Source organism: Ursus maritimus, unplaced genomic scaffold (genome assembly GCF_017311325.1).
Source record: "Ursus maritimus isolate PB19 unplaced genomic scaffold, ASM1731132v1 scaffold_26, whole genome shotgun sequence".
Taxonomy (NCBI): Eukaryota; Metazoa; Chordata; class Mammalia; order Carnivora; family Ursidae; genus Ursus; species Ursus maritimus.
The window spans coordinates 25,123,184-25,146,687 of NW_024425119.1; the positions used below are offsets into that span (position 1 = coordinate 25,123,184).

At 38.3% G+C, this 23,504-nt stretch overlaps 1 protein-coding gene across 1 annotated transcript in view; it reads left to right on the forward strand.

Annotated features, from left to right (window-relative positions):
• The window catches only part of STK38L (serine/threonine kinase 38 like), an 80,962-nt gene extending 63,113 nt beyond the window's left edge, over positions 1-17,849 (forward strand). The window contains exons 4-14 of the mRNA XM_040642272.1: positions 525-647; positions 896-979; positions 7,486-7,609; positions 9,136-9,290; positions 9,656-9,758; positions 9,944-10,005; positions 12,581-12,698; positions 13,109-13,232; positions 14,239-14,334; positions 16,506-16,597; positions 16,704-17,849. Coding sequence (XP_040498206.1) covers positions 525-647; positions 896-979; positions 7,486-7,609; positions 9,136-9,290; positions 9,656-9,758; positions 9,944-10,005; positions 12,581-12,698; positions 13,109-13,232; positions 14,239-14,334; positions 16,506-16,597; positions 16,704-16,831 — 1,209 coding nt within the window. The 3' untranslated portion in view covers positions 16,832-17,849. The remainder of the gene's footprint in view (positions 1-524; positions 648-895; positions 980-7,485; positions 7,610-9,135; positions 9,291-9,655; positions 9,759-9,943; positions 10,006-12,580; positions 12,699-13,108; positions 13,233-14,238; positions 14,335-16,505; positions 16,598-16,703) is intronic.
• Positions 17,850-23,504: the final 5,655 nt, after the last annotated feature.

Sequence of the window (23,504 nt, forward strand, 5' to 3'; positions counted from 1 at the left end):
AAATCTCAAAGCAATCTATTAAAATTTATCTAAGAAAAAGTTCTATCATAAGTAAATCTCCATGGAAACACTGCTGTGGTGTTATTTTGGTGTCCTAAGACTCAGTAGTTGTGACAGAACAACCTGGAAATTAGGGGATGGAAGCAGAGTAGATTGCCTGACTGTAAAATTCATGATCGGAATACTATCAGCATTTCCTAAAGCTTGACTTGTATTTATGAATCAAGTTAGCATATACATGAGATATATGATGACTTCATTAAGATGAAATATTTAATGGAGTCCGCCTTAAGAATAAAGATTTATCAATTGGTGAAAATAAAAAATAAAGTATGTTTTCTTTAGATTGTTTTATTCTTCCCAGGCTTAACAAATACTCAACTTTGGTAAATAAGTTCTAACACTAGTATGTAATACTTAGATACTTCACCCCCATTTTATATTCCTTATCTTTTAATGCTACAGGCTTCCTTTATAGCAATCTAAATTTAGAATCATTCTTTTAAATTGTCTTTTTTCAATAGAAAAAGTTACGCCGATCACAACATGCCCGAAAGGAAACAGAGTTCTTACGGCTCAAGAGGACCAGACTTGGCTTGGATGATTTTGAGTCTCTGAAAGTTATAGGAAGAGGAGCGTTTGGAGAGGTTACTTCTTTTTTAAAGACACTGCTGTTGAAAATATATAGCTTAAGATAGTTTAAAATATGTATTCCAATAGGTTAATATGTATTAAAATAGTTTAATGTATCAAAAGAGTTTAATTTTAAGAATTCCTAAAATATAAGCAATGGCAAATTGCAACACTGATCTCTTTAAAAGAGCTTACCTTTTGCTCCTAAGTCAATAGTAGTGACTGTATAAGGTTGATAGTATGGTCAATTTTTACATTCTAGGTGCGGCTGGTCCAGAAGAAAGATACAGGCCATATCTATGCAATGAAGATATTGAGAAAAGCTGATATGCTTGCAAAAGAGCAGGTATGTGTTCTTTAACACATATAACCAACAGAACACCACTGACTAGGAGTTAGAGTAAATGTTAATATTGGAATTTGTAAAAAGAAGTCTACACGTCTTACTGTATATGGTCTATTAATTTTTTGATAGCCTGTTTTACTGTTTCTCAATTCTCAATAGTTAAAATTTCTTCCGAATTAATAATCAGAAAATATATTAGCCTGTTCAGGCTGCCATAGCAAAATACCATCCACTGGGCAGCTTAAACAACAGAAATTTATTTTCTCAGTTCTGGAGGCTGGAAGCCCAAGATCAGGGTGCTGGCACGGTTTGATTCTGGTGAGGCGCTCTTCCTGGCTTGCCCGTGGCTGCCTTCCCACCAAGTCCCCACATAGCCTCTCCTTGGTGTGTGCACAGAGAGAGAACGCAAGCTCTCTGGCGCCTCTTCTTACAAGGACGCTAACCCCCCTCTCCCTCTATGACCTCACTTAACCTTAATTGTTTCCTTCCAGGCCCCAGCTCCAAATTCATTCACCCTGGGGGTAGGGCATCACCATAGGAATTTGGGGTGGGGGATACACAAACATTTAGTCCATTACAAAATACCTTCTTTTCTGACTTCAGTGAAAATAAGGGACAGTTCTCAGCTTCCTTAATCCCTATCACGCATAAGCAAGACCAGTCTCCTGAGAATTCGCTGATTTTACATATTTTCCTCCCCCAGTTTCATACTCCCGGACTCTCTATGTTTCCTGTGACTTAACGCAGCTGAAGGGTGGGCCATAAATCCGAAAACATCAATAGTATTACTTATGTGTTCCCCTCTGATTCTAGTCTGGGTAGAGGCTCTGTAGAACCCTAAATTGATCACTTATGCTGGGGAGGACTCAACAACGGGGTGTAGAGGGAGGATGGCACCTCTCTCTATCTAATGCTCTACTTCGGTCTCTTAGTCCCTGCCTAAAGCTTACTTAAGAGCTCAGCTTTTGACTGAACAGGTTACAGAAGAGGTATAGGCAAAAAGACCAAAGCGCGGGTCCTCATCGGACCCCTCCTACTCTCCTTTCTTTGCTTCCACCTTGTTCTCCTCAGCGAGGCAGTCCTGGTGGAGGGAGCCAGACGTCCTGCTAGGGCAGCAGAGCTGCAGGGCAGCTCCACCAGCCCCTTCCTTGTAGATGAGGCTCTGGCTACTGACATTGCCCAGGGGCCTTTGCAGACAAGCCCAACCATCTTATTCCCCTGGGACCCTCACCTCACCATCTGGCTGAGTAGATGCAGGGGAGCCTGAGACAGAGGCCATGGTGCCGGCAAGTGTGGTATCGGTGCCATGCTGTCACGAGAGGAAGTGAGGGTCTCACCCAACGTGGTCTTAGCTTTCTTGGAAGGACCCAGCACCTTAGCAGCAGCTGTGGAAAGTCCCACCTAAAGCTTACTTAGTTATTACAGCAGTAAAATACTGGTTTTTATTTAAATATGCCCCCCCTTGAATTTTCACTGCATTCTTTCACTTTATTTCTATTTCATGCGTTGAACAAGTATTTACTGGGGGCCTATGATGTGCCAAATGGGCCTGTGGTGTTCTAGGTTAACATAGACGGATTGACAGGACATACCTGATCCTTATTTTTTTTTTTTTTTTTTGTAGTGGGGAAATAGGCAGATAGCTATTTCAAATAGTCATGATTGAGAAAGACTGCAAAGAAAGTTTTTACAAAAGAATAAACTGATGCAGGTGATCTGGGTTTAGGAGGAAGAATTAGATCAGGGAAAGTTTCACTGAAGAGAAAATATTTGATGAAAGACTGAGTAGTGAGAAAGAATGACAGATAAAGATCAGGTAGAATAAATATCCAGGCAGCAAATGCAGAGGCCCTGAGGCAAGAATAATCTTGGCCCACTCAAAGAGAAAGAAGCCATTGTGGCTAGAATTCAGTGCAAGAAAAATGGTAGGAGAGGTAGACATGGATCAGACCCCATACAGCTCTGAAGGCCAAGGTAGAGTGTTTGGGTTTTCTTCTGAATGCAGAGAGGACACTCTTGTTTGAACAGGGGAATGGTATGTCTGATTGATGTTTTACAAAGATGAATCTATCCCTTTGCTTACTGATGGGAGAAACAAGAGGTGAAGCAGAGAAGCCACTTGAGAGACTGGTGTACCAGTTCAGCAAGGATGTGATTGTGGCTTATAGCACAGAAGCTAAAGACAAGTCAGACAGATTAAGTATATGTTTTAGTGGCAGAGCCAGCAGGATTTTCTGTGATGTCCTGTACATTGAGGGATGAGAGGATGGGGGAGGATGATGAGGGGAAAATGGCAGAATCAGGATAATACCTAGAGTTTCATTTAGGAATGGGATACATGATGGTATTGTTTACTGATTTAGAAAAGACTGAAGAAAGAACAGATTTGGAAATAGTGGGAATGAAGAGTTCTCTTTGTGGCACATTAAGTTTGAGCTGCCTGTTAGATATCCAGGAAGAGATAATAAGTTCACAGTTGGCTGGAATCCGGAGAGAAGTTTCACTAGAAATATAATTTGGAAGCCATCAATATATTGAACATATATTGGAGACAAGATGAAATTGCCTAGAAAACATAGAGAAGGAAAGAGGACCTGGGTCTAAGCTCTAGGGAACAAGAGGCAAAAGAGAAACCAGCAAAGGGGACCACGAGGGGTTGGGGGAAACTGGAAGAACATGGTGTCATGGAAGCCAAGAGAAGAAAGTGTTTAAAGGAAGAGGCAAGTGGTCAAGTATGTGGAATGCTGCTAAGAGAGTACAAGAGGAAGACAAGCCAGTGGATGTCTCAATATGGAGATTTTTAATAACATGGCAAGGACATTTCCAGTGGATTGCAGGACAGAAGCCTAACTGAAATGATAAGAAAGAAAATGGGAAGCAAAAAGTGGGGAATGTGAGTGCAGATAAATCTTTCATGTGAGGCAGAACAAAGAACAGATTTGTAAAGTGAGACTTAGGGTAAAAGATTTTTTTCTTTTCTTGTTTTTTTAAAGACAGGAAATGTTTTGATGCTGATTAGAAGAATCCATTAGAAAGAAAAATTGAAGAGGGGGCAGGTAACTATAGGAATACACTGGAAGACAGAAGAGTTGATCTTTGATAGGAGTGGGCACATGTCCATTAAAATAGGAAGGAGAGGCAGAGAAAATGGGAACAAATGCAAGGTGGTTGATCTGGCAGCGTCAGGTGCTAAGTTCCTGCCTGAGTGCAAATAAGTGAGGTCATCATCTCAGAGTAGAGGAGGGACAGATAGCTTGCCGAAGGTGTAAGGAGAGAGAATTTGTGAAATAGTCACAACTATTGACCTAAAGGGTGGGAAAGCAGACTTGCTAGGGAAATATAGTTGAATGCCCATTGAGATTTGTAATCCTGAATGGACAGTGAAAACCAGTTGGCATAGTTGGGTGACCTTTCTGTAGTAATACTTAGTTGCTCTGGGGTAGATAGAGTATAGACAGAAATTTGAGTCTAATTAGGGTTGGTGTTTTGCCAGGCAAATGCAATGGAGGAAGGGGACAAGAGAGTTCAGAGTATTTGCAAAAAGAGTGATCATAGTGATGGAATCTAGGCTGGGTAGAAAAAGAAATGAGGTTGTGAGGAGAGTAATAGAGAAAAAGTTGTAGAATCCACGGAAGAGAGATTGGAGTATAAGAATAAGAGATCTGGAAGGATAAAAGGTGGAAATAGAGTTCCTCAAAATGGAGATTTTAGAGGGGGTAGAGTTATTGGTGATGAGAAACACAAGACGATTCCCACGGGTGGCTGAGGTACAGCGGCGGAAGAGATCACTGCAGATGAGGAAGAAGTCAGTAGATAGGGCGTTTGATGGTTCTTCCTTATGGATGTTGAAATCTATCCATGAGTGGAAAAGCTGGAAACGAAGTCAGTGAGCCAAGAGCTGAAGTCATGGATGAGTGAGCGGGATTGCCCAGGAGCTCTGTAAAGTGATAGCCGTGAGGATAGATGATGGCTGATGGAGTTTCACAGTGTGCCCTTCGAAGGAGCTGCAGAGGAGAGTGTCACAGTGGTTCAGAAGCAGCATGGGAATGAGCAGGAAACCTACCCCATCACCAAAGGCATGAGAGGAGAGCAGGTCATTCCTGAGAACTCACTGTGCAGGAAGACAGAACTGGCAACAGACAGCCTGATTTCAGTTAGGATAACAATGTGAAGGAACCATCCAGAGGTGAGATGGTACGGGACTTTCTTGAAGACACACTGATTCCAGAGGGAGGAGGTTTGGAACTCAAGGAAGGTTGAGGAATTGAATTGTATTTACAGATAATGGTAAGAAGAAAGGTCTGGGGCAAGATGTAGAGCCCCAGAGACAAAGAGATCAATGGGATCTAACTAGGCCATATGGGATGAGTCCTGGATAGGGTTTGGGAGGAGGGACAAAAGGAGCAGTTAGCTCCAGCTGTAGTCTTCAGTTTACTAGCCGCATGTGGCTACCAGGCACTTGAGTGGAGCTAGTCTGAACTGAGATATGATGCAAATGGCAAATATATACCAAATTTTGAAGACCTCATACAAAAAAAAACCTCAATAATTTTTATATTGATTATGTACTGAAATGATAACATTTTGGATACACAGAGTTACATAAACTATATATAATTAAAAATATTTCACCTGTTTCTTTTTACTTTCTATGTGGCTACTAGAGAATTTTAAATTACATCTGTGGCTTGCATTATATTTCTGATGGACAGCACTGCTCTAGAATATTTTGCCAGAAGTTGAAGAGCTTCTGACCACTGTTTGTTCTTATGTAGGGAAAATCTCACTGGAGCCCAAACATCAAGTCTGTTTTGTATTTTGTTATTGTCCCCCCCCCATATAAATGAATCTGCATTTGCTACCATTGAATTTCATTTTAGAAAACCTTTTCCCACTCAATTCTATTATGTCGTTATGTGAAGTTTTTATTACATTTACTTTAATACTAACCAATCCACAAAGTAGCAACTTATCTCCCTGATAGTGTGGTACCAGGTTACTATGTGCAATAACTTCCTATTCTTTGAAAACATAGGCCCATTTTGAAAACATCCTATAATCTGACTTCAAGATATTTCAAAACAATCGAGCCAGGTTGATGACATAGTTTTTCCTGACAGCAGCAGATGCAGCATCAAAGGTTTAGGGTTTTTCCTTTACTAATCTTAAAATGCTTTGTAAAAGCCACTAGGTAGGAATTTTGATACCATTGTTGACTTTATGAAACAGATCCAGAGAGATTGTAAGGCTTTTTTCGTGCCAGAAAACAAGTTCTTAGTTTTCAGCTGTTTTTCCTGTGCTTTGATCTCAGAGCATTTATTGTACCAGGTAATAAATACAGTAATCCCAAATATGACATTTTAAGCAGATCATATTTCATTACCACGAAAAGGCTTAGGAAATCTGGGTTCTCATGTGCTTTGGGCCAGAGTTCATAATAATGCACAATGAGAACAGCAAAAGGATAAAATCAAATATTATTGTTAATCTTTGAAGGAAAAAATATATAAATATATTAATGCAAAACATCTGAAAATTGATTACACCAACCAGACAAATTACTCAGTTTATAATATTTTCCAGTCTATAAAGTGTTCATATAAAAGTATCCCTAGTAATTGTGTGTCTGATAAGTCAGCACCAAAACCCCCAAAGTTACACTAATTTGCTGTAGATCATGTTAATAGATATTATAGAGGTTTTATATTTAACAAAATCATATAAAGTTATTATAATTGACAAGATAATACAGAGTTATTATAAATGTTTCTACTTGTTAAAAAAAACCCAAATGTTTAAAAATCACATTAAGGCCCTTTTTTTGACTAATAGCAGCTAAACACAGTTTGCTAAGGACCCCGACTTGGTCATACCAACCTGTTAAGGCAATGCTTACCACTTTTAGCTTTCAGAAGTCAGGCCAGGGGCGCCTGGGTGGCTCAGTCAGTTAAGTGTCTGACTCTTGGTTTTGGCTCAGGTCTTGATCTCAGAGTCATGATCTCGGGGTCGTGAGTTCTGACCCCGCATCAGGCCCCACACTTGATGCAGAATCTGCTTGAAATTCTTTCCCCCTTCTTCTCCTTCCCCGTCTGTTCCTCCTCTTGCTCGCTCTCTCTCTCAAATAAATAAGTAAACCTTAAAAAAAAAAAAAAAAAAAAAGTCAGGCCAGGGCCTGAAATTTATATAACAAAGCCAGAATCCTTGGCAAATAAGGATTGTGGTTGGAAAGTTTTTGGGCTAATCATTTTTCTACCTCAGAGGCCTCGGCTTTCTGCAACGTACTTGTAGATCCCACCTTTCCAGGCCTAAAGATAAACGCTAAAATACACTATTTCCTGAGGTTCTCCATATATAATGAGGATACGAACATGCGTATATATTTCAAATCTTTTCTGAAACTCCCCCTTTCCTTCATGACTGTTAAGGAACTGGATGGATATTGTAAGAGGTAAACTTGAAAAATGTGTAATGTGTTGCAATTATTTTTTCAAAATACATTCATCTAGGTGGCCCATATCCGAGCAGAAAGAGATATTTTGGTAGAAGCAGATGGTGCCTGGGTGGTGAAGATGTTTTACAGTTTTCAAGATAAGAGGAACCTTTATCTGATCATGGAATTTCTCCCTGGAGGTAAAAACAAACATAATAGCAACGACAGACTGACACAGCACATCTTTATATGTAATTATTATCCTGTTGGTTAGGGTTACTGTTCTCTTCCTAGCAGTCATGGTTTTTCCAATAGTTCCTCCCATAATAATGCTAATTTTTACCACAAATCAGATTATTTTGAAGGAATGATAAATTTGGCACATTTTAAATACTACCAGTCTGGGTTTACAGGGTATAATTAGTTAGATTGTTGCAGGTCTGGAGTTAAGAACCATAAGTCACTAAAGAGAAAGACAAACAACCCAATAGGTAAATGATAGACAATATATAGAAGAGAGACTCTGGCTAGCTTATAAATACATAGGAAAATGTTCAACTCTGCTCATATTCAGGGAAATGCAAATTAATACAAGAATGAGCTACCATTTCACACGTGTCTGATTAGTAAGAACATGAAGAGTCTGATGAGGCTGTGGGAGGAACTGGCCTCTCTTGTATCTAAATTAATCTGTAACTCGTAGGGTGAGCAATTCATAGATACCAGTGAAGTTGAGAGTACATGTGTCTACAACCCAGGAATTTCACAACTAGTGTGTTCCCTAAAGATTCTCCTGGGCACACGCACGAGAGACCTGCGAGACCACTGAAGCATGGTTGTGATAGTGAAAAGCTGCAAGCAAGATAAATGTGCCTCAGTAGAATGGATAAATAAAATGTAGCAAAATTATGCGCTGAAATATTTTACAGCAGTTAAAAGTCAGGAGCTCTATCCATTTCAATAAGAAGATCTCAGAAACGGTAGAGGAGTAAAGCAAGCTGTGGAATTATATGTACAGTTGATACCATTTATGTTATTTTTTTAAAAATATGAACGACTATAATTTCATAGGTTAAGATATATGAAAACATATTTTAAAAATAAACGAGAAGGATATCCACCAAACTAAATCCACGATAGTGGTTACTCAGCCAAAAGGGAAAGGGGAGTAAAATGGGGTGGAGGACAAAGAACACTTCTACATGTTTGTTTTTAAAGACCTGAGGTATAAAAAATATTAACAGTTGTCATTTCTGAGTTGTAAGTTCCCCATTGTTTATCCTTTGCCCCTTTTTAAAGAAAAAAAATTCCTTGAAAATAAAAGACTGTCTTTTAGTGGAAAAATGTTCTAATTTTGATGGACTGAAGAGCCCTGAACATTTTTGAAACTTGAATTTGAAAGAACATATCTCATTTCCAGGTGTGCTTCCTCGGATTCATTTCTCAGTTCAGCATAGTTTCCTCAGCAACTTATTCCGGATGTTGAGTGGTGGATATTACTTCATTATCACCTCTGCTCTGATTTGATTCACCTGCTTTCTACCTTAAAAATCATTAAATGTCATGAAACTTTTGCTAATGGAATGATGCTTTTTTTACTTGGCTCTAGCGACAGTTGGAGGCATACTGAGTGGGTCGTACAATGCAAACATCAGGCATAGGTTGCACAGATACAGAGGAAGCTTGAGGTGTTTCTAATGCATGATACTTATTTTCCCTTCTGTAGGTGACATGATGACATTGCTAATGAAAAAAGATACCTTGACAGAAGAGGAGACACAGTTCTACATTTCAGAGACTGTTCTAGCAATAGATGCAATCCACCAGCTGGGTTTCATCCATCGGGATATTAAACCAGACAACCTTTTATTGGACGCCAAGGTATGTGAGTAAGCTGATGTATTATTGGGTTGCTGATTATTTTATGGAGTAATAGAGCTGACTTTGTGATTGAATGGGCAGCTACCATTTATATTATTGCTCAACTACACGATGTCATAGAATGAAGCGATGGCAGAAGACTCAGGAGTGAAATGGCATCATTGAGTGTGGCTGTCTTTATCTTCTTCCATTTTCTACGTTTGAAAATCGTCATCATCAGATATTTATAATTTTACATTATCACCTGTAGGAATTCTTATAATGCTAACACTTATTATAATGATTGCATTTAAAAAGAAGAATATATACAAAGGCTTTTGTTTCAAAGTTAATACAGTCTCTTGATTTTACTGGATTTTTTTTAGGGTCATGTAAAGTTATCTGATTTTGGTTTATGCACGGGATTAAAGAAAGCTCATAGGACTGAATTCTACAGAAACCTTACACACAACCCGCCCAGTGACTTCTGTAAGTTTGATTTTTTTCCCCCCTGGGTAACATAGTGTAGCTGGTTTAATTCAGTATTGTTGAGCACTCAAAGTTCTCCTCCTCACCTCACTCCTTAAACCAACGTATTTTACACGCCTATTTGTGAATTTGTTTTTTGGTGGAGTTTTTTCCCCTCACGATTACAGTTTTCTCGTTGAAATTAGCATTTCAGAACATGAACTCAAAGAGGAAAGCAGAAACATGGAAGAAGAACAGGAGACAGCTGGTAAGTTAGCCATGTCTTTAAGAAAGTTTGCCCTGGTTCATAAAATTTCACCAGGGTTTTGCTTGATCGTTGCCTGTCTTCACAATGATTAGTACTTACTTTGTAGCAATGATAGAGCTGCTTCTGGGATCACCTAGTTCTCTTAGTTTCTCTGTAACATTTCTTTGCCTGGCAAGTGAATGCTAATTTTTACTTTATGATTTAACTTTAGAGAATTTTATGGCTCATACCTATAATTAAGTAATCTGTGTACTAGTAATTAGCACTTAATATAAAACTCACTGAGTGCGATTGTAGTGAATGTCTTGTGTGTTCCATTTTCATTCTTGTTCTGAAACAGCAAATGCCAATCAGCGTAAGTAAGGTGGTTGTGTGTTTCTAAGAACTTCTTTTTAGACAAAGTAAATAGGAAGTTTGGCATGTTAGCAGATAAAACAGATAAAATAAAATTAGAAAGCCGACTTTACCACAGATAAACTTAATTACTCTTTTAATAGGAGTGGAGTGAACTACTTTTACCTCACACTATATATTTCTCCTTTATTACTTAGTGAATATAAGAATTGTTTGCCCCTTTTCCTCTTCCCTTTATCCTATTAACTAGGTCCATGAACATTCTCAGGGTTAGGAATGTGCCTTTTGGCTCGGTTTTCCTGATCTCTTGTACAGCTCGGCACATACACTCTACAAATATTTGTTAAATTCAACTGAGTCATGAAAGGGAAACTAATTCAGCCTTCCTCTGAGTATTGGGTGAGGTAAATAGACTGAAAGATAATGGTCTGATACCCTCTCTAACCAAATAATGTGACCTTTGCATGGTCGAACTCATTCTGTCAATGGCCCAGGTAATTAACTGCAAGCTTCCTGTGCTTGTAAAACATTTCAGTGTTTTTAAACGTTAAAAAAAAAAAAAAGGAGTTTTAAAACGATGGAGCTATGAATTAATGATGAAAACTTCCTTCTACTTTTAACTGTGCTACTTTCAGATCAGATTATACCACTGAGAGAAGAATTGCAGTATTTCCTACTTTTAAGGGGAAAAATGAATACTGCTTAAAAATATGGTGGGAATTCGACTTACTGAGTATTCACAGGTGGTCACTCCTGTCGTTTTTTACTATTTTTGTGGCCATTATCATGACTTCTATCAATGTTTATTGACCAAGGGAGAAGTAGAGAATACTCCTAGTATTTGGGTAGGAAATCCTTTAGACCCTGTATTCCCCCCGCCCCAACTAAACACCAGTCCGCAACCCCCTCAGGTCCTTGAAATGATGACATCTGCTGACACACATTTTCAATTACTGCCCTTCATTGACAACCACTACCTTAAATCATTTTTGTAAGATTTTATATGAATTAAGAATGAAAAACTATTGCTTTCTAATGGATAAACAGTGCCCTGGAATTAGGTTTATAATGAAAATACCCGATGCTTTTATATATATGTATATAGTAGGTTGTAATTTACAAGGCACATTCCTTTTCTTGTTTCATCCTCATATCAACTGTGTTAGGGCTGTATTATTACTGTGGTTTTCTGTAAGCAGAAGCTGAGGCTCAGACGGGCTGAATCAGTTGCCCGAGAACACATTAGTAGTGAGTGGGGAACTCAGGCCCACTGGGTTCAACCTCTTTTTTCTTTTTGAAATGGATTGTTAACCTTAAAAATAAAAGTTATTTTACCAGGGGCGCCTGAGTGGCACAGCGGTTAAGCGTCTGCCTTCGGCTCAGGGCGTGATCCCAGCGTTATGGGATCGAGCCCCACATCAGGCTCCTCCGCTATGAGCCTGCTTCTTCCTCTCCCACTCCCCCTGCTTGTGTTCCCTCTCTCGCTGGCTGTCTCTATCTCTGTCGAATAAATAAATAAAATCTTTAAAAAAAAAAAGTTATTTTACCAAAAAAAAAAAAAAGAAAAGGTTTATTTGGGAATACCAGAGAATTGCAATTCGGGACAGGCAAGCTATGACAAAACCACTAGTAACTCTAACAAACAAAGAAGATAAATAGTATCTTAAGAGAAGAAGGAGGATTTGGAAGGGGCTGTTTTGAACGAAAGTCCATTGGAGAAAAGCAAGAGTTCAGGCTGGTGAAGGTCTCTCGTTGGCTGAGTCGCAGGCGTAGTTGATTTCTTATAGGAGATGCAGTGTACATCTTTCCCTGTTGGGGCCCATAACTGGTGATTCTTTTCCTGTTGATGATTCCTCTGATGGGTCTGTAATTGACAGTCCCTCCTGTAATTGACAGCGAGTAGTACAGTAGTATAGCTCCCCTTCCTAGCATCCTGAGTCCACTTTAGTCAGCTGTCCTTTTGTTAATTTTCACAGGATTTAGGGCTGAATATATAAATAATTTAGTTGAGCTTCTGGGGGGGGTGGTCAGAAATCATATCTTAAATAACATATTATCTGACTCGGTACCTATCACTAAGCTTTCTACATGATAAACACACAAAACAAGTATTAAATGAAAAATTAACTGCTGTATATATTGCTTTTTCCAGTAGTGAGCCATACTCAGATCTTTCAAGAAATATTTAAGAATGCTGGTTTGATAAGCTCTTCCTTTGCAGGCATATTCCACAGTTGGGACACCAGATTACATTGCTCCAGAAGTATTCATGCAGACCGGTTACAACAAATTGTGTGACTGGTGGTCTTTGGGAGTGATTATGTATGAAATGCTAATAGGTATGTTTTATCATTTGTTTATGTACCTACTATATAAATTTCTGTGAATGCCACTGATGGAACATATTACAGATATCATGGGCTAAAATGACTGAACTCTTTGACATCCCCCAATGTCAACAATGATAAATACGAGCGAGCTCTGTAGGGATTCAGAAAGAGGGTATTTAACCAGAACTCCCATGTGTCAAAATTGTAGCTGCATGGCATTTCGGATAAAGGGGGCAATGCTTTGAATCCTTTATTTTATTGCCTTTCTTAGCAGTTTTATTATAAATCGACGAATGGTGACATTTTTCGTTGTTGAATAGAGCCCTTTGGGCTGTTCCGTTTCTTGTGGCACATACACAGTAAGTAGAGCGTATTTGATTATTAAAGCTGATCAAACTTGCGTTTTCTCTCATATGCAGGATATCCACCTTTCTGCTCTGAAACTCCTCAAGAAACGTATAGAAAAGTGATGAACTGGAAAGAAACTTTGGTATTTCCTCCAGAGGTACCTATATCCGAGAAAGCCAAGGACTTAATTCTTAGGTTAGTGGTGAAACCCTTAGAGGAGTTTATGGTATTTTAAAACTTCACAGGTACCTAAAAAGATCGAATTGCCCATTTTACTCTTGTGGGAGGAGAAGGACCACCCCTGATTAATACAGTCAAAGAGGTCAATAAAGAAAATGTGCTTTTTAAAAACCAAACAATTAAAAGGAAGCATGCGGCAAAAAAATTAAGAGTTAAGAAGAAGGAAGATGTATCATTTCAAAGGTCACTCCTGTTGGTACGCAATGACCCTATTTCATTAAAGAGAAAAGGGAAAATAAATTGCTAGTAGCAGTTCATATCACAAGTCTATATATGAAATTGTTTCTAAGCAAAGGATTCCATTCTGTTTCTCCACTAAGATGAAGTCTGGTATTGTTGTGAATGGCTGCAAGGAATATAAATTGGGACAACCTGTGACAATAGCTAATTGGCAGCATATTATCAAAAATCTTTAAACTGTATATGACCTTTGACCCAGCAATTCTAGGAATTTTGCTTACACAGATAATTAGATGTGTGTAAAGAGGTAGGGAGAATATGTGTATCATGATATGTTTCTAGTAATGAAAAACTGAAAACCATCTAAGTGTTCAACAAGAGTGGAATGGCTAAATAAACTGTAATATTTCCACATGTAAATTTTAGAACATGACGTTATAGAAAAATATTTAATGACTTTGGGAAGTTTTCTCAGTATATTAAATGAAAAAAAACTGCCCTAAAATAGTAACTGCTATAGTAACACGTATTTTAAAAATTGTAATAAAAGACTAAAAGGAAATGGCTTCAAACTGTTTACAGTGGTTACAAACTGTTTACAAACTGTTTACAGCGGTTCTCTGTACAATGCAATTACAGAGGGTTTCTGTTCTCTCCCACATTGCCCACAAGAAACAGAGCTGACTTCGGTAAACAGAGAAAAAAATGAAATGTTAAAAAAAAATGCGAATGGAGTACTTTAGATGTAATTTGCATATGATCATTTGTTTCCATTTTCTAGATTTTGTATTGATTCTGAAAACAGAATTGGAAATAGTGGAGTAGAAGAAATAAAAGGTCATCCTTTTTTTGAAGGTGTAGACTGGGGGCATATCAGGTATGCTCATAGGCTTCGAATGGGAGAGATCTAAATAAAAACGTTGGGTTTTTTTGTTTTGTTTTGTTTTGTTTTAACTAGGTTTAGCAATCTGCTAAATACAAGAAGTAACACTGTTACAATGTTATTAAATCAGTGTTTTCTGGATTATATGAGTGAGACTCTAGTGGCTGTAGCTAAATGACTCATTTTAGCTAATGCCCACTTTAAGGGGAAAACCACATACTGTGCACCTGTTTCAATTTTTATATTCACAGTTACAGGATGCAGGCTGATGTTAGCACAACAGAGATGTATTTCTATGTCACACTATAACCCCTCATTTTTGTCCTTTTCTATACTGTATACTGTTCCTCTCTCTAAGATACCATCCTCTTTATGAAGTCATAAGAAGATACATTCCCTTTTATAAACAGTGTGGGAAAAGTGAAATGATGCAAGTAACTTTTAAGAATTTGCTTATAGTTGTTAATTGTAAGCATTGGCCTTTATTCAAAGTACCTTCAGTAGTTCTGTGACAGTTCCGAAACATACAACCGATCATGCTGTTTTCTTCCTTCCCTTTGCACTTAGAATAAAATGAAAGCCGCTTAACTGCTTTCGAGACCGTGGGGTGTGGCTCTTCCCTCATCTGTCCCAGTGGTGTCATGTGTGGTGGTTCCCACTCCTCCTACCTCAGGGCTTTGCCATTTGCTCTTCACTCTCCTGACATGCTCTCTGCCTCCGCTCCTTCCTGTCCCCACTCCTGCCCCACCTGGCCAGCTCCTGTTCATCCTTCACGACAGCTTAGGCGTCACTTCCTCCACGCAGACCGTCACCAGAGCTCCCGCTGTGTGCCAGGCACTCGACCTGTTGTAATGACACCTCACTGTTTTGGACCACTTATTATATGTCCAGCACTGTTCTAAGGACTTTATGTGCATTTTTTATCTTATCCTCATAATAAACCTTATGAAATAGGTACTATTATGTCTATTTTACGAACGAGGAAACTAAAGGATGGAGAAGTAATCTGCCTACAATGCCACAGCTAGTAAATAATCTAGCTAGAATTTCTAACTAGAATTGGACCCCTGGGTGTCCTGGTTCTCAACTGCTATGCTGCATCGTACTGTACATACCTCATCTCATTGAGCGGAACGACGATTCCCCGCTTTTTACAGTTGGAAGGACGCGTAGAGACCACTAGCACAGTCTCTTGCTTTGATAGTGAGGAAATGGTCACAGAGCGGGGACTAGCCTGCCTAAGGTCATGCTGCTAGTTAGTGACAAGAGATTAGATTTAGGACACCAGAGTCTATGGTTCTTGTGACTAAGCAATATAAATTTATTAAATTATCACAATAAGTGTGATTATGTAAGTTGGAATGATTCTGGGAAAAATACTTCAGGCTTTTAGATAACAGACTTTGTTCACTTGTCACCCAATACATCCAGCGAAGTATTGAAAAAATAGAAGCAATAAAAATGGATAGCTTCTTTTAACTATTTCTATTTTTAAACATTTTTAGCATGAATAAGGTATTTTCGTGACTGATTTTTTTTAACCTAATGTCCTTGATTCCCTTAAAATTTATATGACAGAAGGTTTTGGATTTAGATTTCATCACAAATGTGTAGTCCCTTTGCGCCCCTTAATTTCCCAAAGGGCTTTTTGTTTTTCAAGTATCTTTATATTTTAAAGTAATCTCTGCACCCAGTGTGGGGCTCAAACTCTTGACCCCGAGACTAAGAGTCGCATGCTGTACCGCCTGAGCCAGCCAGACACCCCCCACAGATGACTTTTAATTTACGGATCCTCTAGCTGAATTACTTCGCTAGGATCCAGTGCCCACAATATCCAGCATACACTATGTAATTATAAAACTGTTTGAACAAAATCTCTTCTGTTCTACTTTCCCTTTCATTAGCTCTTATTTTTCCACTTTAAACAAAACAGCATGAGAAAGTCTGGGTACAAAGAAGTAAAAATTCCAAGGAAATGGTCATGTTTTGATAAAATATTATATTCAACTGTGACATCCACGTAACAGTCTTCAAGTCCACAATAAATTTCCTTGGTTCTTCTAATATCTATAGAACAGCAAGTAGAATTTACAAGTAGAATTATTTTTGTTAAATTAAGAGTTCAGGAAACTTTACCATGCTACTACTCAATCCTTTTTTTATAGGGAAAGACCAGCAGCAATCCCTATAGAAATCAAAAGCATTGATGATACTTCAAATTTTGACGACTTCCCCGAATCTGATATTTTACAACCAGGTAAGATAATCTACGACTCAGCTAACACTGTTCAGAGTCTCTAAAGACGCTGGCATGTTCACTAATGAATTTCCTTTGCTCTTGGTTAATTTTCCTATCTTTCTAGTGCCAAACACCACAGAACCGGACTACAAATCCAAAGACTGGGTTTTTCTCAATTATACCTATAAAAGGTTTGAAGGGTTGACTCAGCGCGGCTCTATCCCCACCTACATGAAAGCTGGAAAATTATGAATAAAGATCACGTTTGCCCACAACCAAGAGAACTCAGGTAGCTGCATCACCAGGCTTGCTTGGCGTAGATAACAATACACTGAAATACTCCCGAAGACGGTGGTGCTTACGACAAGAGGAAATTCTACAGGATTAGGATTTCTGAGACTACTACAGGAATTGGTTGGCAGTGCCAGCTGGCTTTTTTTTTTTTTGATATTTTATTATTTTTAGTTAACTTTATTATACGAAGGTACTGGAATAAAAGAAATGTACATCTCTTTGTAACTGCACTGCCTACACGCGTATTAAGGTCCATTCTGCCTGTGTGTGCTGTGGCTTTGTACTGTAACACCTCTGATCAATTCAGGAGAAACATATCATTTAAAGCAACATAGGCTAACCTGTAGGTGACACTGCAGTATTGCTGTTTTACTGCAAATCTTATGGGTCTAGATAATCAAAAAAAGCCATCTTCCATAGTCGGTGTTCGAATACTTGCCCTATTGGTTTGGACATCTATAGAATGAATAGATACGAAGACAATTTCTGTAATGGTTTTAAGAAATTTTAAAAAGGACATACACTGGTTATTTAAAAAATAGAATTTATCATCATGTTATTTCGCAAACTGCACAGTCGGGAGTGACAGGTTTATAGTGAGGAGGAAGTTTAACACCTTCACTCGAGCACTCCACTAATATATTTACTTTGCATTCAGAAATACTGATGACCTTTATATACGTAGTCTGTATACTCATAGGGAGATGTACTGTATTATATAAAATGTAAAGTTGCTTTTCTTGTGACAAAAAGGACTTCTTTTTTAACAAGAGGACATGGCATTATTTTGATTTGATTATGGTGAGTTGAATTTAAGAAATGACCACGAAGGCTGCTTGTAGAACTGGTGTATTTTTATTAAACTATTTTTTTAAATGTCAAACTTCTGATCATGGAAATGGACTTGTAGAGAACAAAGAGCTGTCTACTTTGGTTTTCTAGAAAGTTGTTACATATCATGGCTGGTTAACTTTTCTTTCTTTTGGTGAAAATTTTTCCTTTGATAGTACTTGTATTATTGTGCCATTATTTTCTTACACTCCAAATGTACCAAAGATCCTGAACAGAGTGGATGTTCACAACTGAGTAGAATTTTCCTTTCCTGGGGGCATGCCATATTCAGCCACGACAGATCTTTGACAGAGGTCAGCTTATTCAAGGGCAATATTGTTCATGTTCAGCTCCATCACTGTGGTTAACGTACGTGGAATTAAGGAAGTAAATGCAGGCGGGGGGCGGGGGAGGTTGCGATCATAATAGGGGAGATGATATCAGCATCAAATTCTTCAGCTGTTTCCCGAAGAATTAAGTCATGTTTTCTAGCTCAACATTGTGTTCTAAAATGACTGTCTGAGGTTTTGGTTTCATAAGTACTAGTTAAGGAACAATACTTTATCAAAGAATGGCCCAATGTTTGTCTTAACTGTTAATTGATAAAGAGTATTTTAAAGATACAACAATGATAACCATGATCTGTGATCAAAATTGAAAGTGATGATTTATTTGTAGCTATGTTCTTCTTACTGGGGAAGAACTGCATAGGATCATTACGCAAATCTGCTGCTAGGAAGCTCCACGATGTTTCAACAAGGCCATCCTGGTTGGTCGGTCGGTTGGTTGGTTGGTTTTTCTCCCCCTGTTCTCTCTCTTTTCTTCTTCCCTCCATTCTGTCCTTCTAGTATTTGTTTGGTCCTTATTATGTGTTCATCTAATAGTTTATCTCCATTTTTCTCATTCAGATCATGTGGCTGAGTATCTAGGAGAGCAAACTATTAAAATTCTGGGGTTATCTCAATTTGACCAGCTCTCGTTCTTCTAATTATAACTCTCTTTAATTTTAAAAAAATCTGTAACTGCTGCTCAATTTTATGAGATTTTCTCACTCCACCTCATCCCCTCTTTTTTTTTTTTTTTTAAAGGACTGACTGTTTTGCTAGTGTGATAGTGAATGAGCAAGATAGGAAGAAACTGCATCATTCTCTAGTTGTAATATGGTAACTATTCTAGTCTAGAAAGATGTCATTAATTCAAGTTGACAGAGAGAGAGAGGGAGGGGTTCATATAATGGAACTGAATTACCTAAGTTTGCTTTTTAATCAAATAAGAGGAGAACATGTTGGTTTCCATCTCCCTCATGTTTATTAGCAGGAAGAACTTGGAAATAGTTATGATTTCTTGGCAGTGGAAGGGCAGGTCTGGAAAGTTTGTTTAGAGTGTCATTTTTCCCTAGAGTTGACAGAGTGATTCACAATCTTTGGGGTTTCCTCCTCGTCACAAGCATTTCTTAAGTGCCTATCTAAAAGCAATTGAAGACTGTGTCTGCCCTTTGGAAGCTAAGAATTTGATTCATGATGCAAATTAGCTAGATAATTTGCAAAGTACCCTTGAGATTGAATTTTCTCTATTATACACTTACCATATTTCAGGTGAACCATTTAATTTAAATGACAAAACCCTATCTAATCAACTGGGCATAATGACATTTTCTTTAAATTAGACTCTATTTTGAATTAAAGAGTTTTATTATAAACCGTGTGTTTTTGGTTTTTCTAAGTATATAGAAAGCTTGTATAATTCAGATTTATTGATTTCCTGATTTAATGTAGACTTTGACTTTTTTTATTAAAAAAACCTTTGTATTAAAGCAAGTTATGTTATTTTTCTTTTATGCTTTTCTTACTTAGTTTAAATCTTTAAATTTATTGAAGCATAGTGCTATCTGAAAACAAGTAATTTCTTATAAATCAACCTTCTCTGAATGAAATATATGGCTGATTTAATAAGCTAATAGTTGAATGGAAAATAACATGTGGAAAATTCCAGACTTCCTTTGGTTGCTAAGGCTTAAGATAGGGTTCCATTTCTTTCTATAATAGCATACTACTTCTGTTTTTAAAAACATTTATATATCTTTGTGTAAATCTGTAAATTTAAAAATATTTTTAAGTTCATTTATTTTTGATGTTTTATTGTAGACAACCTTCAGCCTATCAAACAGTAACTACTGGCAGAAGAACCAGCTCTCCATCTTTTGATGATCTATAAGTTAATGAGTTGAGATTTTAATCAGTAGAGAGGTCCCCTAACAACTAAACACATTTGCTCTGAGGTGTTAAGGTTCAGAACATTCAGAACAACTGTTTTGCTATAAACATGGCTCTTCCCTCTCATCTTTATTTAACATTTATTTTCTCTTTAGAAGTGCACTTATTTCTGAAAAGTTTTAATGAAACACTTAGAATAAACATAAATACGACACACTTGGGACTACTAGATATATTTTAGATTTTTATGAAAAAAAAAACGTGAGGGCATATTGCCACTTGAAGAAGAAATGAAGTAATAAAAATAGTTCTTAGTTATTTTTTTAAAAGCAATATAAATTATTTAGCAGTTGTCTAGAAAAATGATCATCGGGCCGTCAGTTCTGTGTTTAGTTACTGAGTTTCAAAAAAATGTTTTGGTGGCATGAGGCCTTTTTCATTGAAGGTAAGAAAAGAATAAAATCTATGTTTATAATATTTCTGTTGGTGAGGTGTTTTGGTTTTTATTTTCAACTTTTGAGACAGGGGTTATCCGAAACTCAAGAAAGACTCTCCAGTAAATATATGCAAGCTTCACACTTAGATACCACATCAAGAACACAATTAATGTTTGAAGTTTCAACTGCATTGTGTTTAAACAATCAAGATAGTTGTTCAGGTTTGTATATAACTACCCCACTAAGCCAAAATCAATTTGCATGCAGAATTGAAGTTGAAAATGCCTCAGATGGCATGGAAACTAGTAATGTGAGTGGCCTCGGTACGTAGGTACCATTACATGTCTACCGAGCTCAGAGGCGGCCAGTCAGAATCCTGCTCATCCTAATTGTGCTCCTAACTGTTCCTGACTCACATCGTTTCAATAACGCCTTTGTTAAGACCAAACAGTGGAGGACTGGATGTGAGAATTTGGACAGTGGAGCAAACTTGGAGACTAAGGGCATCTTCTTTCAAGCACATCTTCTGATAAAAAGAGCTTATATTTGCACACAAAATGCTTTCACTTACATTATTCATTTTGGTTATTACTCTGAAATAAACATAGTTACCCTCATTTTACAGATAATGAACATGAGGCTGAGCGCGACTTACCCAGACACAGGTAATAAATTGGCAGAACCCAAGTCCAGTGCTCCTTTATCCCCCCACATCAGACAGCACACGTCAGTGACAAATCACCTCATGTGCTTCAAGACCTCAGAAAAATATGTGGGGAGCTCGTGACAGATTCATTACTTTGGGTACTTTAGACTGCAAGTGTCGAAGACGCAAGTCAAGATGGCTTCAACAAGGAAAATGGTCATCTCATTTCACATGAAGACCAAGATGGGGAGCTTCCAGGGTAGTCAACTTAGCATCTCAAGAACAACATCAAGAACACAGGTTCTTTCCACTTCACTACTTTCGTCATCCTCGGAGTGTTAGCTTTGTCCCTCATCTTGTTTTTCAGAGGGGCTAAATGGCTACAGAGACTGTAAGCATCAAGTCCTTCTACAACATGTAAGTCCCTAGAAGCTGCTGCTTGTGCACCCTCTTTTTTAAGATCAAGGAAGATCTTTTCTAGAAGCATTCTAAGCAAAGTAACCTCCATATTTTATTGGCCATGATTATGTCATACCTCCCTTCCTACAATAGTGCCTGGCCTGGGACAGACCAAAAACTAATCAGAATTTGCATCCCTGCAACTAGGGGGAGGCTTCCCTGAAGCACGTGGCCACCTGATACCGGAACCAACTGGAGTTCTTTTAACAAGCTTCAAGATAATCAAAAGGGCGCCACACATTTTTATAGCAATGGTTCTTACCTTAAGCCACCGTACCCGGATTTTCTTGCTGGTTCTCCCGTTGCTACATTTGAGCTGAAGGCTGATCCATTAACGTCTTTCCTGGCCCACCAAAAACAGGAGTGCTAAGTACCACTGTGCTCGACCACGGCTCAGCCACTGCAATTCCAGTTTTCTTGTCCTTTGGAGAACCAAAAGTAGGGGTGGATCTCTGGACCTCATACAGGATAGGTGTATGGCCCAATGACCAGGATTTGGTCTGTTTAGTGCTTTTGCTATCCCTCCCAGCTCCTACTCATCTCTTCATTGGTCCATCTGCCCCCACTGCTGTTATACCAGTAATAGAGACCCTCATCGATTTATTTCCCCAAGATCCAGCTAGGACTGGGGGGGCCTAATTATTATTGGCTCAACTGCTTTGTCTAACTTGAGCAGATGGGCTTTGACTAATAGAAATCCAAACATTTCTCAGGTGAGGTTGTGCTAACTTACCACAATGTTATCTTGGAATTACTCTACTGTTCATATTAAGATGTTCTTTATCACCCTTAAGCATAGAATGACTTTTTTTAAAAAAATTATTTATGTATTTTGAGAGAGAGAGCGCAGAAGGTGGTTAGGAGCAGGGGGAGAGGGAGAATCTCAAGCAGATTCCCTGCTGAGTGCAGAGCCCGATGCAGGGCTGGATCTCACAACCCTGAGATCATGACCTGAGCTGAAATCAAGAGTCAGATGCTTAACCGACTGAGCCACCCAGATGTTCCCACATAAGATGACTTTTAAGTCTCTACCAAAGGGCAAAACCCATAACAGGGAAGGGAATATGTCCTTTGCCTTTCTTGTCCTTTTGGGTAAGATGATTGTGAACAGAACTTGAAGATCACTCCTGCCCAGTTCCATACAATATGAGGAGGACCTGGGGTACCATACTTGTTTTAACAGTGTCTAAACCTGCAAAAGTAAAAATTAGTTCAGATTTCGACAACACACACACACAAACATAATCTCTAAGGGGAGAATAACATTAAGAAGTAACTCCATATATAAAGAGAGGTCTGCACAACCATTCCCTCAGGCTTGTCCTATGTTTGTTCCTTTTTGCATTTTTCTCAGAATTTTAGTTTATTGCTACTTCTGGCCTCTGGCTAGTAGAAATACCCAACTTACCCCCACAACAACCTAGGCTTAGGAAACTTGATTTTTGACAAGTCGAAGCAATATTTCCTAGAGTACTTAAAATGTCTCAGAATCAACTGGGGTGCTAATTTGAAGTAGAGATTCAGGACTACTAAATCAGAATCTCTAGGGGTGGGTCTGAAATTCTGTACGTTATCATGCACATCCAACTTTGGGAACCACAGAGCTAAGGAGAAAAGGACATTGGTTGGACTTTTCCAAAATGAAGTAATAGCCACCTCATCCGTTGCTGTGAGAACATCTATAGGAAGTGACGGGAGCACAGTGGGTAAAGCACAAGTCAGTGCTTACAGCAATGCCTGGCACATTGCAGGCGCTCTATAAACACGTGTGAGCAAATGAATTAAATAATTGCATTTTTGTGGGCAGTCCCACTTTCCTTCTAAAGCTGATCTCAAAATGTTCTCATTTTTAATAAAAACATAAATTAACTCCAAAAGCATTGAAAAGGAACGTAGCTTTACTAAAGTTGTTATTTTCCAGGGAAATAATATAAGAGGGTTTGCATTACACAGTAAAGTTCCCTTAATACCCTTTTAAAAGATCCTTCTCAAATTGCCACTCCCCATGGCAGCTGCCACCACCTCTTCCCCCTCTCTCGTGAGGA